At 47.9% G+C, this 19,056-nt stretch overlaps 2 protein-coding genes across 2 annotated transcripts in view; both read right to left on the bottom strand.

Annotated features, from left to right (window-relative positions):
* Nucleotides 1-377: 377 nt before the first annotated feature.
* LOC120616104 (uncharacterized) lies at nucleotides 378-1,757 on the bottom strand. The gene is made up of 2 exons (XM_039879467.1): nucleotides 1,153-1,757; nucleotides 378-1,052 (listed from the first exon to the last, which is right to left on the bottom strand). The coding sequence occupies exons 1-2, from the start codon at nucleotides 1,466-1,468 to the stop codon at nucleotides 532-534; spliced, it is 837 nt and encodes a 278-aa protein (XP_039735401.1). The 5' UTR covers nucleotides 1,469-1,757; the 3' UTR covers nucleotides 378-531.
* Nucleotides 1,758-4,556: 2,799 nt separating this feature from the next.
* Nucleotides 4,557-19,056, bottom strand: part of ACAD10 (acyl-CoA dehydrogenase family member 10) — a 40,150-nt gene continuing 25,650 nt past the window's right edge. Inside the window, 11 exon segments of the mRNA XM_039879492.1 lie at nucleotides 4,557-5,048; nucleotides 5,662-5,783; nucleotides 5,785-5,844; nucleotides 6,731-6,781; nucleotides 6,783-6,808; nucleotides 6,908-7,045; nucleotides 7,501-7,604; nucleotides 10,847-11,089; nucleotides 11,092-11,202; nucleotides 16,740-16,913; nucleotides 17,893-18,038. Of these exon segments, the coding sequence (XP_039735426.1) occupies nucleotides 4,843-5,048; nucleotides 5,662-5,783; nucleotides 5,785-5,844; nucleotides 6,731-6,781; nucleotides 6,783-6,808; nucleotides 6,908-7,045; nucleotides 7,501-7,604; nucleotides 10,847-11,089; nucleotides 11,092-11,202; nucleotides 16,740-16,913; nucleotides 17,893-18,038 (1,381 nt within the window). The 3' untranslated portion in view covers nucleotides 4,557-4,842.

Genomic DNA, 19,056 nt, shown 5'->3' with positions numbered 1-19,056 from the left:
CTCTCTTGCGTTCCCAAAGCCCCTTTCCAACATAATATCTTAATTAGTGTTCTGTGTTGTGGACATTCAAAGGGAATCAGATGGCAGTGGCTTCACAGTTTGGATGTCATTTCATTTTCCCAGGAGCACTCGGCTGGGTCTTTAGCTGCAGTCCATCCGGGCTGCCCCTCTGCTTGCGGGGGAGGGCCCCACAGAGCAGGAAGCACCCCCACCTCACATCAGCGGGAGCAGAGGCAGGGCACCCACCAGAGTTCCTGATATCTGTCCAGATGCCCACAGCCAGAGCGGGTGTGGGGCACGGGCTGCCCACGCCCCGCAACCCCCTCGCGCCCAGACTGAAGACCAGCTTTCCAGGCTCTGTCCTGAGACCCACTCAGCTCTCAGCTAATGCCCTTCCTCCTTGTCTGAAACGGCAAAGGCAGGGCTTCTCACAGAAATGTCTTCTGTGACTCAACACAGTCACAATGACTGTCCTGGACAGAGCTGCTGGGGAGGGTGCAAGCATCCCACATACCAGGCCTTCAAAAGCTGTCATTTAACGTTTGGGGCATCGCGGGCCGTCGGGGACGTTCCGGCCCCTGCAGTTCTGCCCGTCGAAGCTCGGTGCTTCAGGTCACCTTGGCCACCGGCATGCGCCTCCACCTCCGCCAGCGCCGTCAGCAAAGCGCAGCGCGGGCGCAGGCAGAGAACGGAGCCAGTGCGCAGTCGCCGTCCAGCCCTGCTGCCCCAGGAGCCTGGCAGACCCGCGGGAGAGGAGGGGCTCTGGGTGAGCCCTTGTCTCTGAGCACCCGGGGAACAAGGGCCTGTGCGGGATGGCTCGGAACAGCTATTTTCCCCGCAGTCCCCCAATGCCTGTGCGCAAATCGATGTTCTGGAAGACTCTAGGTGGGGCCACACTTGCTGTCTCATGGACACCTGAGTCCCCGCGTCCACTCCGCTAGGTGACTTCTGCCAACAGGAAATCTCTCCGTTGGGGCCAGGTATTAAGATTTGGGAAGGAGGCATCCCACGTGGTTTGGAAGCCGGGCTCCAGTGTAATAAGGACCCAGATCCTGAAGAGGAATGTTCATTCAAAAGGCTAATCGGCTCTCTGTTCTGCTTCTGTAAATAGGCTTGCTGCAAGGATGTACTTGAAATTGACTAAAGACTCACCCTCCCTTTTTGTTTGATCCGCATGGAGGACGCAGTGATAGTGACTGTGAGGGCGACTCAGGACGTGGTGAGGTGTGAGCAGGTCCCTGGTCAAGGACAGATTCGGGCACGCAGGCTCCTTCCCAGATGATGGGAGCATCTCCAGCACACACGGGAGGCAGAGCGGGGAATGGTCTGTGCTCCGATCGTGGTCACAGGCAGCTCCTCCATCTCCAACCCGGCAGTGGACCAAGGCCATCAAGGACTGGAAAACCGAGCTGCAAGGATCTGGCCCGGGTTGGGGCATTGGAGCCAGGCATCTGACAGCCTCCACCATAGCCAGCACGACAGTGCCATGGAACCGGGAAGCTGAGCCTGGGGAGGGTTACTGAGGCCTCTTGACGAAGGAGTGAAGACTGCCCCATGGAGAGCTGGAGAAGGTGGGGGTCAATGTGGGTGTTGTGCCTGGCCATCGGAGGCACTCAGAGCTGTTCAGGGAATAGCGTCATGCTTGAAAATAATGCTGCTCTTTTGGGGAATTCCTGTGCTTGAGAGAGGAGAGGAGGTATCTGAAAAAATGCAAAGGAAAAGGCCTGCAGAAATGACCGACTCCGGCCGGTTCAAACTGCTGTCTCCTCCCATTCTGCCAGTGCTCTCCAGCTAACGTGTTTTTGTGCTGGCTGGAAAATTACTGCTTGGCTATCGCCCATGGGAACATAACATTCTAACACTAAGCTTTCTGCTTCTGGACCCCCGCTTGTACAACCGACCTGTGGGTTGACAGGTAGTGAATAAGAGAAAAATAGACCTTTGTGTTTAAGACAGAATGAGGAATGGGATTTAGGGCTTAAAAAGCCTGTACCTCTACATTTTGGGGCTGCTTAATTCGGGGCCTGCGTACCCCTGGCAGACCAAGGTGGCTGAATAAAGAGTGTGATTCCTATAACTCACTGATTTCTGGTGGTACGTGTGTCTTTCGGGGGCTGGCGGCTACAACATTTTCCCACACATCTGTTGATTGATAGCTTGCTATCCAACTAATGTTCTTATCTTTGTAGCTGTGTGGGAATAACAAGACTGTGTAAAACTGCTTATGTTACAACTGGAGCTCAGCCTTTGGATAGGAATCAGCTGAGCAGGTGCCAGCATCAATAAGTGCTGCTCTCTGCTTATAGCCTAGGTGTCCTGTCTCTCTGTTCGAGAATCCTATAATGGTGCTGATAACGCCAAGGTCGCGGGTTCTACAAAACAAACGACCTGTAAGACCAGCGGTCTGGAAATTCCTCCCCCCTCACGGCCCCCCACCCGAAGCTCCTCCTCCCCATCCTGAGGAAGGAAGCACATGTGAAACCTCAGACAAAGGAATCACGTGTCCCTTGCATGGGCACTGCAGAAGTATAAACTGTAATAATCTAACCAGAGCAAGCTCGTGCATGCAGTTCTTGCCCCACGTGCTCCGCCAGCCTAATAAATTCTCCTTCCTCTAACAAAGTTGTCTGAGTGTCCGAATTCCTCCATTGGGTGTCGCTTCCTGCAACATGCTTATCTTTAGTTTGCCTGAAGCCAGGGGGCGTGTGACTGTCAGGCCTGCTGCCTTGGGCCCTGAAGTTCGCAGGTCAGTGAAACAAAGTTCAGGTCTCCTTTAGTGTGCCTATTCCATTTTTGAAAAGCTGCCCACATAGTTTGAAGCAGAGCTGAAGACAAGCTCTTTCTCTGTGGTTTGCTGAACGGGGCAGGGAGGGTCAATGCCGCACATTCCCAGGCTGGGTTCCCTCAGGTGACCTCAGGACCTGTCACCTGTGAGGCCCTTGGCCTCCCACCTTATTTCCTGCCATGTCTGTGAGTGGGCAGCTTTCTGTACCAACAGCCTGGCCTGCTCCATCTCCACGCGCGACTAGGTTGTGTGTGCCAGGAGCGTGCCCTGTTCCAGCAGGGGCTTTCCGAAGGTGACATGGACTTCACCTGGGGACTCAGGAGACACAGCTTGAGACATGGGGCTGGGCCCTGCGGAGGCGGTGGGTGGAGCACACAGGAGAGGGCAGGGAGTGGAAGAGGAGAGTGCAGCCATCTGCTGGTTTGCCAGCTCTCTGCCACAGGATCTTCCAGTGGGAAGATCCAGACGCAGACAACATTCATGTGCACTGCAGAGCTAGTTAGCATGGTGGCTGCACAGATGACTTCAAGGAATCCGTTTACTCCAGCGATTCAGCCCCCACTGGGCTACCTGGCAAGAATGGTTCTTTTTAGATCTAAGCCAGCGTCTCACCCAGGGAATTAGGTGGTATCTGTGGACACCTCACACGGGTGGGGAGAGTGCGTCCTCTGCTGACCGAGGCCTGCCTTTACTCCCTGGGGCGCCTTAGGGAGCAAAGTCTAGGTGCCAAGTCTGGGTGCCAGAGCTCCATGGTGAGAAACTTATTTCAAGGAGCAGTCTAGATAGAGTCTTTGAAAGTCATGAGCAACCACAAGAGATCATAAGGGATTCTTTTTTACCTTTGTTTTTAGTTTACTTTTAATTTTTTGTTGTTTTCTCCTTTAGTTTTAACTAAAAGCAATTATTACACAAATAATATATCTCGTGGCAGAAAAAGTATAATTTTCAACCAAAAAAAAGGGACAAAAATAGAAACACCTGACATCTCATTGTCTAGTTACTTACAGTGGATATTTGGTGGCTATCCTTGTAGACTTTTTGTATGCATGAACACAGATATGCATTTTTTATAAAAATGGAATCATATGCTACATATTTTTCGTCTTTTTTTTTTTCATTTAAGAGTAAACGGTGAACACCTCTCTATGTTAATAAATACAGTCCGACAGCATCACCAGGGTTTATCTGAGCAGGCTGTAATTATTAGCCTTCTGGGGTGTCCCCAACATTTTGCTATTAAAATCAGTGCTGCGATGAACCTCCTAGAATCAAATCTTATGGAGACTCCTAATCATTCCCTTGCAACCAAGTCCTATGAGCACGGCTGCCACGTCAGCGCTCTGCCCCCTGAAGACTTCTGGCCCGTGGGGTCAGGATGCTCTGTAGGAAGGCTGCTCTGAGCTTCAGTGTGGGATGGGGCTGAGGTTCCATACAAGGGAGTATTTTTATTTTTTTTTTGAAAAGCAGATTGGTCTCGACTTGAAGGGCTGTAAACCCCAGTTTTGCTCAGTGATCTAAACACATGCCCGCCTGTGTTCTTTGTATAGTTTCCTGTGAGACATTTGATCTCAAAGATTTGCTTCGTGTTTGTGAAATTGATACCAGTGATCTGGATGACTGTTCCTTCCCAGCAATAGCTCTCCCTCAGGTGGGCTTCTAACCTTTGAGGGGATCACAGTAGGATAAAGTTTTCTGGACATGCCCAGAGAAGAGAGCAGTAGTATAGGGCTAGATGCTGAACCCAAGGGACAGAAGCCACCCAAGTGGGTTCTTCCTGGTATCTGATTTTTAAAGACGGGTTGGTAGCAGGACTGGCCCTCGGCAGCCGGTGACCCTTGGACCTTGGAACCCTGCCCTCTCCTGCCACGGCGCCCGGCCTTTTTGTTCTGGTCTCAACAGAGTGAGGCCTGTTCCTCTGAATTTCGAGTTGAGCAAAGTAGCAGACACGAAGCAAAATCAGGGACAAAGCTTCTTGGCGAGGATACCTTGCCTCGCCTGCTAAGTTGGCTCTCAGAAAAGTTAGGATCTAAGTAACAAAACAGACGGGTGGCTCTGGGTCAGATCCGGGGACCGGGGGAAGCACCACTCAGGTGGGCCTTCGTGAGGGCCAGGGCCCTCTCCGAGGACCCGTTCAGCCGCTGGCAGTGATGGATCCTGCCGGGGCCCTGTCTGCCCTGGGCGATCTCAGAGCCTCGGCCAGCGCCCCGGACCGTGTTCTCTTTGGGCAGGCGCACCTGCTCAAACAGGACTTCCCCGTGGCCACCTGCAGGACCCAAATGGTTCCTCGTTCCCATTTTCCTTGGGTGTGTTTATCCCTTGCCTCAGTTCAGGCTGGCAGTATGCCTGCTTTTTATTCAGCCTTCTAACTGGGACATGGTTGAGGGGAGAGCGAGAAGGAGCTTATCAAAGATGGAAAATAAATCACTGGCATACAATGTCAAATGAATGTTTGCCATTCCTCTTCTAAAACACATGACTACCATAAGCTGGAACTCCCTAGGAATATGTGACGAACAACGTAGGGATCCTGTGGAAACACCGAAAGTCAACATGTGAACACCATCAGCAGACAGAAGGAGCCCGCGTGGGAATCTCCAGACCTGGAGGTCAGCTGTCCAGCGGGATCTAGAAGGAAGGTTTGGAGTGTACTTCCTGGCTCTGTCCTGCGTGGCCTTCTCATCTCACAGATTCTGGCTTCTCTTCTAAGTTTAGAAGAAAAAAAAAGTATAAATGCCTGTCTGAAATTTGGTTGAGATTCACGTATGGAAATGAAAAGCACATGGTCCCCCAGATGTCATCGTGCCCTTAGAGGTGTTGCATCGGGATGTGTCCTAGGCCCAGACCCACGCACAGAGGAGAGTGGCTCAGGGGCTAACCGGGCACATCCTCCAGCCCGTACACCGTCAGAGGCCGGATAACTTCTGTCCCCAGGGTACCCATGGGAACCAAGAGCACAGACTGCCACTGGAGGCGTGGGGCATGTGGGTCTGTTTTTCCCGTAAACACAGAGTTGGCAGCAAGGATCCAGGGTGCCTGCCAGGAAAGGAGAGAGACAGTCCCTTATCAACTGACGCCAGGGCCATCAGATCTCTTCACAGACACTGTCCTGGCCCAGGAAAGCCAAAGCCAGCAAGCAGACAGAGCTCTTTAAGACTTCACATAATCAGATAAACATGTGCAGGCTCTGGACCAGAAATAAGAGCGACTGGTTTTTGTCCCAGGGAAGAATGAATCCAACATCGTAAGAGCAATTAAGAAGGAAAATGCCACACCGAGTTGAAAATATAAAGACAAGAGGTGGAAAACCGCCGGTCCGCCCCGGCGGCCCCTTCTGCGATTCTTGTAGGCGGCATAAACACAATGGCTTTGGGCACAGGCTTCAGAATCAGGCAAACCCTTAATTCTGGATTCCCTACTTGCTTGGGGTTGTGGGGGCTGGTACCTTAAGTCACTTCTCTGACCTGGTTTCCTCCTCTGTAAAATGGGGGTAATAATATGTACGTCCTGGGGAGGTGTGGGGACTCAGCAGGGTGAGGTCCCTGCGGAGCTCATGGGGGCCCTGCAGGGACGGTGTGATGAACACACAGCAGGGTAATCACTACCCCTTCTGGTGTAGACACCTCATCTGGCAACAGGGGGCGCCACTGAGGAAGTGACCTTCTGCCTTTCCAAGGGAGATGCCCAAGGTAGACTGAAGAGAGTTGGGGAGCGAGTGAGATTCCTACACCTGCCACGTGTGCGGCCATCTGGTGACTCATGTAGAATCTCTGGTTCTCTCAGGGTTTCCAGCCTCTGCTGGAAGCACCGACAGAAGCTTTGGTATCAGCTGGAAAAGGAGCCGCCCCTGCTGTTGTTTCCCAGGGCAGAGAGAGACACGCTCACCGACACAGGCCCACCCGAGTGGGAGTGCAAACAAACTCCAGGCCGAACACCTGAGACCCACACCACCTGTGACCGTGTATGACCTAGAAGCCGTCCTCGTCTCTGATGGAAGACAACGTTGGTGGCGTCTGACAAGGTAACCTGAGTGATGGCACATTCTGCTTAGAGATGGCAAGGGTCCTGCATTCCCTGTGTAGGAGGGACCACGTGGGGTCTGGCTTGCTAAGGAATCCCTGGTACCTGGGGCTCTATCATAGCCAAACAGGGGCGGGCCTTCCGTTCCAGGGGTGGAACCGGCCCTTGGGCCATCCCGTCCTCGGTGCTGTCCCGCACCAGGAGCTCCACGTTTCCTGTGTCTAGAGCAGAACAGTCCAATACCTGAAAAGGAAGAGAAACCCAATGACAACTCCCAGGTTCATAATTAAAACTTCAAATACCCGGAAGCACGTGCCGAGGTCCTCTATCACCCTCATGAAAACTCTTCCTCTCCCCAGAGAAATGCAAAGACACAAACATTTTGAATGCAGTATTTCACAGCCCCTGAAGCCCAGCCATGGACCTTTGTTGACACAAAGGACACTGGAGCTGGTGGGCCAGAGACTGACAGGAGCCAGCCAGGCTCGTGCCTCACCCAGCTCCTGTCTTCCCCAGACCTCCATCCGGGCCGCTTTCCTGCTCCAGCCCCAGCCGCCTGCCCATTAGAAGTTTAAGTTTGTATGGGTGCTTCTGAATCCAGTGCAGGGTGGAAGGAACCTCTGTATGGGAGGGTGACTGACGTTCCTAAGGAGGACGAGGACATCCTCGCACTCGGAGGAGAACTTTAGAGAAGGCACCTCTGGAGCAGACAGAGACACGCCCACGAGTTCATGCACTTGGCGGTGGTCAGTCTCTCAGGGTGGGAAGAGGTCCCAAAGTCCTTTGGCCTTGGCTTTCTCCTAGCACAGTGGGTGATCTAGTTTTATTCTGGCCTGTGGGAAATGATGAAAGGGGTTGGAGAGAAGAGGGTAGGCAGACAGCCCAAGACGAAGTGGTTGCTGAAAATAATGATGTGCGTCTGCGCCATCGGGCTGGATCTGGGGGTGGCATGAGGAGGACCGGGATGGCCGGGTCTGAGCAGTGATGGCAGCCCGCAGTTCAGTCCGAGTCTGCGTATCCCATACATCCCACCAACCTCGTCTCCCGTCACTGTTGGCATTAGTTATGTAGGAATGAATGTTCTCCACGAGCACAGGAGAATGAAGGATCCTTCAGCACGCCCGAGAGGGACCGGGCCCAGGACCCGCAGCTGCAGCCTCAGCTGCTCTGACATGGTGCGTAAGGAGATTGCCTGAACTAGCTTCCTTTTTGAGGCGTAACTTCATTCCTAGGACACGTAATCCTAGATTTCTGAACATAGATCTTGCCTAGGTAACCAGGAAGTCTAGCCTGGGGGTCAGGAGCTCAGGCCTTCAGCCGGATCCAGCTCGACCACACTTGGCTGGGAGACCTTGGCCAAGACCCTGGCTCTCCACATTTCTGTTTCCTCATCTGGGAAATGGGATGTGACCACCCACCCCATCAGTCAGGACTGCTGAGTTGTAGCGATAGCAACGGACTGTGGCTAACTAAAGGAAAAAAGGAACCCAATGGAAGGTTATGGGGAGCTCAGATTAGAAGACGAGGCTCACCACTGACCAGTGACCCAGGGAGCCTACAGCACCGTCACAACAGGATACTCAGCCGTCCTGTGGGGCCCGCTGCTGCGGAATGAGAGTGCCAGCTGTTTTCTGTCTCGAAAATGCTGTGCGCTCTTCCAGTTCCTGGAAGCGACAGTCTGGCTGGCCTCGCTTGGCTCACATGCCCACTTCTTGGCCAGGGAGGGCTGGGCTGGCACCGTACCTGACAGTTCTGTATGCAGCCGAAGCGGGGAGGGAGCGCCCTCAAATGAAACTGGGGGGCTGCTACCAAGAGAAAGGGGAATGGACACCAGGCAGCCCAAAGCCAGCCAATGGCCAAAGCACCCACCTCAGGGGGTTGCTGCGAAGAGTAAATGAAACGACATGGAATTATAAAGTGCCTGACACAGAAGCTGGCAGGCCGCACTAAGTATTAGTGATTGTGGACGTAATCACCATCGCTTCTCACTGGGAGGGTGCCTGAACTGATTTCTTTTACATGTGCACTGGGCCTGGTCTCAATGACACGTTCTAGAATCTGTCCATGCACTTGTCTCATTGTTTGGGTGAAGCTAATTAGCTCAGATGCGATGTGAGGAAGGGCAGATTAATTGGAACAAATAAAGTAGGACGGAAAGGGAGAAGGAAGCAAGCGAGTTCTGAGAAGAGGCAGAATGAGGAACTGAATATATCCTTTGGGTGGGTGGGTGGGGACCCAGAATTTGAGCCCAGAGGATTTGGATTTGAATCCAGGTGCTGTTCTTTCTAGCTGTGCCCCTAGACAAATCCGTTTCCTTACCTTTAAGTTGAGGTGAATAATGCTTACTTCACAGGATTTGTGAAATGCATTGTAAATGGCCAAATACTTCTCATTTATGGGTAGTAATGACACTTTAGATAAAAGCCGTGAGCTACAACTTTACCACTATACCCCAAAATCCTAGTGATCGTGATGATTCCCATTCAGGTATAACTAGAAGTAGAATGGTCACTAATCTAGGTTTTTCCTAGGGGTGGATTTTGGAGTGTGGGGGAGTTTCTTGCATGAGTGTTTGCTTTTCCGGTGCTTCTGTGCAGCCGGTGGGCTTGCGTCCTCAGGTGGCGAGGATTAAGTGTGTTGGCCAGCAGGTGGGGAAAGGGCATTTCACACATTAAAGACGGGCGCATAGATTGGTAAAACCTCTTGAATGAAAATTTGGCAATATTTATTAAAACTCTAAGTGGCCTCATTCTTGGACCAGTATTTTTACTTCAAGAATTTATCCCGTAGAAACAGTAAGCGTACACGGAAAGAAAAAAAACCCCAGCCTTCAATGCACCAGGATCCAGGCCCTGGTTCTTATGCTGGGGTACTCCCTCACTGTGTACATTTTGGTGGAATCAAGGCCAAGGCCACCGCTGAAGGTGAGGGGGCCAGACGCGCCCCTCTCCCTGCTTCCTGGCAATGAAGGCATGAGCACGGGACCTGTGCCCAGCCAGCCGAAAATTCCCACCTCCAATGCCAAGCCCTGAGGAAGCGTCCAGGGGAGACCTCCTGGCTGGCTGCTCTTGTGGTCGTACGCCTGCAGCCCACCTTCCAGGCATCTATCATCTTCCGCCTCCCTGTCCATGTAGCAGGTAGCTAATGGCCTTGGCTCCGTAAGTGACCCAGAGTTGGCGTCTGTGACTTGCATGTAGACTGCTAAGACACCCAGTGTCCCTCAGCCTGTGGGAGGGCAGACAAATTCTGGTGCATACACACTGCAGAACCTCTCGGAGGTCAATCTCTAGGTGCTGGCATGGGAAGGTAATATATCATCGAGTTAAATAAGCAAGGAGGAGATCTGAATGTCCAGGATGATTCCATTACGACACAGGAGTAATAACATATGTTAGTATATAATACAGAAAAGATTAGGCTGGCAGCCTAATAACCAAATTGTTGACAGTGATTATCTCAGAGGGCAGAGAATTTTAGAGAACACTTTCTTTCTATGTTATGTACTTTGGTCATGTTTGAGCTTTGGTTAATTTTGCAATAGGTTTGTAACTAGAAAAAAGTGATAGTTATTTTTTTAAAAGTAGATGATAGTTGTATTAGAGGCAAAATATGTGCTCCTGAAGACCTCAAATAACTTAAAAACTAAGACGAGCCAAGACTAATCCTGACAAAGAAGAGTGGGTATTAAATGGTTTCTCTGCTAAAGTGGTGTCATCATGTGACAACAGCACAAACACAGGTTATAACTGATTTGGCCCTTTAGCTTGACATTACGGTATCTTTAAAGAGAGACTTTATTAATTGATGTATTTAATATCATACTGTTTCAAATTTACATAATTCAAATATGCATAATGAGCCCATCTGCCCCAGGGTTCTAAACCATAGACAAGGAATTCCTGGTAATGGTGGAAATCAAACATAATTCAACCCAGCTCCTCTGTCCCTTCACTGCTTGGGGAGGGAACAGATATGCTCAGTGGACAAGCTGAGGTCCTACCACCTTAACAAAGCCTTACCAGCTCTCGAAATGCTGCTTTATCTTGAGGTCTCTGACTGGTGGGGAAGGGGTCTAGCTCTCTGCCATGGCCCAGTGACTCTGTGACTCTGGCTCAGCGGGGTACACGTGTCACTCCATAAACTGCGTCAGCCGCTGCTCCCGCTCCCGGACGGGTGGGGAAAGGCCCTCTCTGGATTGATACCAGAAGCTCCCTTTGAGGCACGAGCTGGGGAAGATTCTGGGCTGTGGACCAGCCCAGGTGTGGCAGGACTGCATTATCGGTTTTGTGGCATCTCCTTGAAAACCCGGAACCCTTCTTTGATTGCAAAGTCCCATGCCAAGTTAGACATAAATTCAGTCAGCTTTCCACTTTGTTCAGTGGTTGCCAAGCTTGCCTGCCCTAAACAGAAGCAAAGAAAAAGAAATGTGATTACTTCCAAACAGCTCTTAATAATGCTGCTAACATATGATAATAGCGTTATTGTATCAGCAGCTACCAGCGTTTGCTGAGCCCTTGCCATGTACCAGACACGGTGTTAAGTGCTTTACTTATGTTATTATAGCTCACTGAATTCCTGAAGCAACATGACTGTTTTAATCTCCGCTTTAAGACAAGGATTTGAGTCTCGGAGACGGAAGAGATGCGCCCAAGCTTTCATTAGTGGGCTGGAAGTCAGAAGGTGAACTCAGCTGGCCTGCTTCCTGCTCTTTATCTCTTCTTTTCCTGAAGAAACTGAGTTAAATCAGCAACACTCCGAGTTACTTCTGCTGTTACCAGGGGGTTACAGGAAGCTCTGCTTTAGCCTAGACTGCCCCCGCTATGAAACTGATAACAGTGTCACAAATGATTAGATAAACGACCAGTTTCTGGGCACCATTTTGTTAGATCCACACCATCATCGGCATCGCGGATCTCACTCTAGTCAGGCTCTCACTCTCTCTTTTGCTCTAATAGGCTCATCAAGACTTTTTTTTTAAAGGATTTAAGTTGGTTTTTTTTTTTTTAATTAAGGTAGAGTGTACATACATCCCCTTTACAAAGTGTAATACTTTGTGAGTTTAGTCAGGTAAATAGCACAGCCATCAAGACACAGAATCCTCCCATCATCCCAAAATTTCCAGTGTCCCATTGTACCCAACCCTTTCCCCAGCCCCTGGTGACACTGATCTCTGTTCTCACAGTCCATGGGAACGTCGTAAACGTACCACACGGCCCTTAATCTTTGGGTGAGGCTCTTCTCGCTCAGTGTACCGTGTCTGAGATCCGCCCGAGGAGTTGTGGGTATCCTGTCTCCTTACGCTGGGCTTTTATACAGCCAGTTTTCCTGGGTTATTTTCAGCATTTCCATGTTCTAAAGTGACTGTTTTCCACATTCTTTTTGGATCTTCACAGAGGCCTATTTTTCTACTGACTCTTGCCATGGCCAACTACTCAAAAGCCATTTTCATGCAGCTTTGGTGTTAAAGATATCATGCTATTCCTTACAAATGAGGAACCAAATCCATCTGCTATATAGTAGAGAATGCAGACCACCAGACCTCAACAAGTCTTTACTCAGCGCCTTTTAGGTGCTGGGTATAGATCCAAGCCCTGGGGAACCAGTTAGGACCCAGACAGCACCTTCCTGGAGTCACTGATACATAGTGAGGGCTGATAAGCACAAGTGGGCTACCTCTTCCCTTCACTTCTCAGACTGTACATGCCACTTCGAAGGGAAAGACACCTCCCTTAAAATCACTGTTATTCATAATGATTTTCTTTTTCTAACAGAGAATACACAGTATTTTCTTAATTTTCTCCTCCTTAATTGAGTCTCGATCTCAGAGTGCTGCTTTCTTTGTCTCTTGGAAAGTCACTTGAATGAGCTTGGGTTGATTTAAAGCTATAGTTTTTAGTATATTTTCCAAAATGCAGAGACCGCATCACAGGCCTCCTCCTAAGTTGCAGTCACAAGCATTCTTTCCTTTCTAGAATGTTAGCAGCCATCTGTAAGAAATCTAGTCTTCGGCATCCACTTATTACTAAAGGATGGTGACACTTGGGGTGGGCTGGTATAGACAGTCAATCAGTCCCAGGGTTCTGGGCACTATCATCCTCCTCACAATCTAAAGATGAGCTGAAGTCTCCTGTGAATGACACCAGTTTCAGAACACCTCTGAAACGGAGGTGCCTTCTCTAAATCCCACTTTCCAGGGCGATACCAAACATCGCAACTGTTCGAATAGAGAAATGATTTTAGAGAAGGCATGAGAAATAATTTTGGTGTCTGCATAGTTTTCGCTGCCCCCTCATCGAATGTTTTTATGACAGCCCCCCTTGTCCATGGGGGATAAGTTCTAGGAGCGTCCCAAACCCTACATATGCCATGTTTGTTGTCCCTCTCCATACACTCCTTTCCTTTAAAGGAGGCACTTTACGGCTCCCCTCTGGCATATCTGAATTGCCAGCATCACTACTCAAGTTTGGGGGCCATTATTAAGTAAAACAAGGGTGACTTGAACACAAGCAATATGATACCGTGACAGGGATCCGATGAACCAAGGTGGCTACTAAGTGACTAGAGAGCGAGGAGCATCTACAGCTTGGAGACAAAGGGATGATTCACAAGGTGGGGGGGACCAAGTGGGATGGAGTGAGATTTCATTAGGCCACTCACTCAGACCGTCGCAAAATTTAAAACTTATTATTTATTTCTGGAATTTTCCATTTAACATTTTTGGACCGCAGTTGACCGCAGGTAATTGAAACTACAGACGGGGGACCACTGTATACTATTCTTTTAAAAACTAGATTTTGCCACTTTTATGTGAGAAAACTAAGCCACTTCCTCAGTAGCCTGGCCTGCGTCCCGGGAGGCAGGGAAGTGACTGGCAGGATCAGTGGGGGCAGAGGCCCCAAAGCTTGCACATCTGCTTTCCTGTTTGGCAGCAAATAGCCAGGGCTGTTTTACCTCCAGCCAAGAGAAGCGAGAAGCCAAGCCAATCCACAGTATCTCAGAAACTGTTAAATAGTTTCCCCATAGGCAGATTGAAGATAATCCAGTGGGGTTTGGAGGTATGGAGATTGGGAAACAGATAATTCAAAATCAGTTCATCTAGCCCTGGGCACTGGAGCAGAGCCCAGTGAGAACTAACTCAGCAGCATCCAGAAAATGTGTACAGGCAATCAGGCCTGTCCTCACCTGATGGACTCACGGCCATTATTCTGCTTAATTAAATGGTTCTGGTTAGTTTTCATTGCAAAGCCGCAACAAAACTTCGGAAATGGTGGCTTAGAGCTAGGGCTGTCCAAAGGAAGGGAAAACACCGTTCCTGAGAATTCCTGTTTATCGAGACCCCTATTATCAGATCAGAACTTCTCCAGACGCTGATGTTTCTGGACACCGTTTTGCTCTTGCTGAGTATTGCCAGGAGCACCTAGCACTGGCTTCAGACAGGCTCAGATACTTGTGAATGAATTATCACCGGCTGGTTCCCTATGGCACTTGCAGACCCACTGCCACTGCTGGTTTCTTTCTACTTGCCTTTCGTTTTACTCTTTCATTTTGGAAAATTTCAAAGATACACAAAAGTAGAAAGAAGCTATAATGAACCTACAGGTATTCTATCGCCCGGCTTTAACCATCGTCAAAGCATGGCCAGTCCGTTTCTTTCTCTGCCATCCCTATCCCTACTTCCCTGGGTTTTTCTGAAGTAAAAACCACACATCATCTCACCTATAAATATCTAATTTATATCTAAAAACAAAGACTTAAAAACACACACACAATAAAAAACAGGTAACCATGACTCCTTAATACCATCCACTATCTAATCAGAATTTAAATTTCATTGACTGCCTCATAAAAAAATTGTTAATAAATTTTGTTTAGGCAGGGATCTAACTAAGGTCCAAACAAGTGTGTCTTTTAAGTCTTTTTCAATTTATTGGTTCCTTTTGCATCTTCCTTTTTTCCCCTTGAAATTTATTTGTTGAAGAAACTGAATTGTTTGTCCAGTGAAATGTCCCAGAACCTGGACTTTGTGACTGGCTGTGCCTCAGTGGTGCTGTTTAACGTGCTCCTCTGAACCCTCTGTTTCCTGTAAGTTGGTAGTCCGCACCAGAGACTTGGTCAGATCCACGTTCATCTTTGGGGGGAGGCATGCAATGTCTGGCTGTCTCCCTCTTGATGACGTTAGCACCGATGATGCTTTTTTCCAGACCCATTAATGCATCATGGGGGGCAAATTGGTGAAATATGCTAATTCTATCATTTTCTCTGGGATGCTCCTCTAGAGAGAAACCTTCTCCCATCGATTATTTGATTAGCCTGACATAATTTGTATAAGGCAGGACAAATGCTTGATTTTTTTCCCCCTTTATTTACCAATTTTCAGAATAATGAGTTGCTTCCTTGGCATCCTCCAAAGTCACCAATGGAACTCTGTGTCTCTGTTGTAGCAACACTCTTTACTCACGGATTTAAACATATTTCATGTGTTCCCATCCATTTCAGCTATCATCCTTTTTGGTGCTCCAAGTTTCCTATCGTTAGCAAGTAGAGGCCTATTCAAGTTGGCTCCCGAGTCCCTCAGATAAGGCCTCATTAGTCTCTGACAACTTCTTTGCTTTCTTATACAACAAAATGGTCTCGGTTCGTCTTGTCAGTGTCCTGCCCTCGACCTGAGATCAGCCACTTCTCTAAAGCTTCCTGGTTCCTTCTAGTGGGAATGGAATTTAGAGATTATAATGGGGGTAACTGGGGGTACTTAATGCTACTGGGTCTTTTCCAGATTCTATCTGCCTTCTTTCCATACAGGAAGCAAACTTTAATTTCTCTTTCTATCTTCTTAAATAATTTAGGATATAGATTATTTCATTTGCTACCCTACAATATTTTGAATTAAAATAACAGTGTGCCATCCCCACATACATATGTAAACACTCTATAGGTGATACATGTATATACATACTCAACCAACTGCTAGCTGTAAGCAGCAATACTTAATTTTTCTTGTCCAGAGTTCAAACTTACAAGTCATAATCTAAAACTCTCAGCCAGTTTAATAAAGTATCTTCCCATGTATAGAAAAGCGCCATCAAAGAAAACAATAATCCTTTTTCTCCTTCAGCAATCCTCTTACTGGGCAATTTGGCAGCATCTATAAAAATTTTAAATGCACATACTTTCAACTCAGCAATTCTAGGAATTTATCCTTCAGATATAGTCACACATGTGAGAAAGGATGTTCACCAACCACTTATTTGTGATTGCAAAAATCTGCAAACAATCCATATGTACATCTATTGAGAGGAACTGGTTAAATAAATTACAGTATATGCGTATGATGGAATATACTATAGAAATCAAAAGGAATGATGTGGATCTGTACATACTCATATGAAAGGTCTCTATGAAATATAGTTAAGTGAAAAAAGCAAGGAATTTGCCTTATGGAGCGGTCTCAAATGCATACACACGTTACACACACACACACAGACACACATACACTTTTCATAGGAATTCTTAAGCATAAAAAATTTAAAAATCAGGGTACTGAAAAATACATGTAAGATGATCACATTTTTATAAAGTTTGGAGAGAGTGAAAGAAGATAGATAATACAGAAAAAAGTGGGTGGCTTGACAAACTCTTAATAGTAGCATTTATCATTGAGGAATGGTGCTGAGAAGAAAGGAAAATAATTTTATATTCTTCTTTATGATGAATTTTTATCATGTATGTTTTTACTTCAAACATTTTATGTACATTATCTTAATAATTTTAAATTGTGTAAATATTTTAAAGACTATAACTATATAATATATACTTCATGACAAATGGTTGAATTAACTGAATCTTATAGAAGGAATCTCTGAAGTCTCTGTGGCCACAGGAGGATTTCCAGGGGGAGGAGCTGCCTCAGACCCTCATGACAGGCAGACCACCCCAATACCTGTGAGTGAGCGCTTGTAGACTCCCTGTAGGATCGCAGCCTCACGGAAAAAGGAGAAAGCCATGTAGAAGTTCCAGTTCTCAGCAGGAGGGATCCCCATGTGAAGACAGTACATCCTGAAACACTCCTCTGCAGTAGGGATGCCCAACTGAGTCAAATCGCAGTCACTCAAACCTGTAGAGACAAAGCCACCCCTGGCGGTCAATGACCCCACACTCCCCAGTGGTCACAAGTATTTAAATTCTGAAAATCACTTCCTCCCTTGGAAGTTAGCTTCACAGCTAGTTCAAAGGGTTAGCTCATTATTGCAAGGGCTCTTCCTCTCTCAGGTGGCTGGGATCCAGGCATGAAGCTATTCTTCACAAACTGGCTCTTGTATAAATTGGCAGTAAAGGAAGGAATGAGGGGCCGTCAATTCTATCTGGACCACAGTTCTGGGTGGATGCATATAACTTTTAATCAATCATTTGATAAAGAATAGTACTGAGAGAAAGATCTCACCAACTTGTGAAAAAAAATAACAACATATAAAAAATTTAACTGATTTGCTTCACTGTAACATTTTCATGGTTTAGAAGTATATAATATATTACATTCCCAGGAATTTATCCTAGGAGTATACCTTACCCGTATAGGTAAATATATTACTACAAAGACATTCATTGCCTTTTTTGTAGGGCGGAGATAATATATTAAAAATCGGAAATAATTAAATATTCAAATAGGAATCAAACCAAATATCTCGATTAAGTCAATTCTATATGAAAAAATCCTATGCCATCATTAAAAATGATGCTGTAGAATAAATACTTAATGGCATGAAAACATGTCTAAAGTGTATAATTCAGTGGAAAAACACAGGTCATAAAATTGTATAATCACATTGTCATTTAAACAATGTATGTATACACATAGAAATTACTTGTGTGAAAGAATAAGAGGTGCCTATGTGCACATCCTTCTCACTTAAAATACTCACTACACCCATTTCTCCTCATTGTGACAGAAACGTATTCCATCTGCGTTTTCTACCAAACCCACCACGACCTCAATTTCAGGCACGAGCCCAATCACTACTTCCGCTGAGTTTTCCCGAATACTTCGTGAATGGAGCTGGCTAGATACTGCTCTCTACCCCAACAGCAGTTCCTACCTCGAAGCATGGGAAAACTGGATGGCAGGTAGTGAGCCAGGCAGCTGGAGGCCACATCTGCAAGAGGGTCGCCTAAGGTAGAAAGTTCCCAGTTGAGGATAGCAAGCACCTCGGTCTTTTTGGGATGGAACAGCAGGTTGTCCAGCCTGAATCAGCCACAGAAGGGGGAGACAGCTCTAAGAAAACTGATCACTAGGGTACTCTGTGTTGGATGTCTTCTGTCAGCCCGTCTGTGCCCTGGGGGCCTGGGCTGCAGGGGCCATGTCCACATCTACCAGCTCCCTTGCCCTCTGACTCAGTTGGGCTCAGCCAATGGGGACACCAGTAGGAGATGGGAAGGGGTTATCTATCCACCACCTCCCACTCAGATGGCTGAGGGCTGGCTGTATTCCTCCCCCCAAGAGCCACAGCTTTGGGCAAGCAGCCTTCCACATGGCTACCCTCCCTGGGTTCGGGTAATTACTCCTCCCCTGTGATGGTTTTAAAGCAGGTCTGCAAATTCTTTGACACTCTTGCCACAAAAAGAAGAGTCTAATTCTTTGCCTCTTGAAGCAGTTGGCTTTTAACAATATAATGCAGGTTGAAGTAATGCTGAGTGACTCTTAAGAGTAGGTCAGAAAAGGTGATCATTTCCTGCCCAGCCCTGTCTTAGAACACACACCTGTAGAGCCCCGAGCCTCCAGGTAAGATCAGCTACCCAGAAGCTGCCATACCGGAGAGACCATGTGGGAAATCACAAAGAGACAGAGATTAGCCTGAGGAATCCCATGTCTCTTCTGTCCCAGTACCAGGCATGTGAGTGATTCCAGCCCCCTGCCTGAGAGCCACCCCGTTGAAACAAGCTACTGTCCTGTCTCCAGACTGCAGATTTGTGAGCAAGATAACTGCTGCCATTGTTTACACCCACTCGGAGGAGTTGGTTATGCGGTGGTAATAACTGGAGCACGTGCTTGCGCCTTCAGACCTAGGGGCGGTAATAACCCCCGCTGCTGCACAAGACCGCCCCTCATCATGGAGAATTATCTGGCTCAAAATGTCAGTAGTGCCAAGGCTGGAAAATCCTGCCTTAAGAAGCCACGCACAGGGAGATCCTTTGTAACGGAAATAATTCACAACTGTAAGTCGGGCCCAAATCTGTTTCTTTTCCCCTTCAGATGCCCTTCC

This window comes from Pteropus medius, unplaced genomic scaffold (assembly GCF_902729225.1).
Source record: "Pteropus medius unplaced genomic scaffold, Ma_sr-lr_union100, whole genome shotgun sequence".
NCBI classification, from domain to species: Eukaryota; Metazoa; Chordata; class Mammalia; order Chiroptera; family Pteropodidae; genus Pteropus; species Pteropus medius.
Note: the sequence above shows the minus strand (reverse complement) of the source record. Positions and strands in the feature narration are given on the sequence as shown.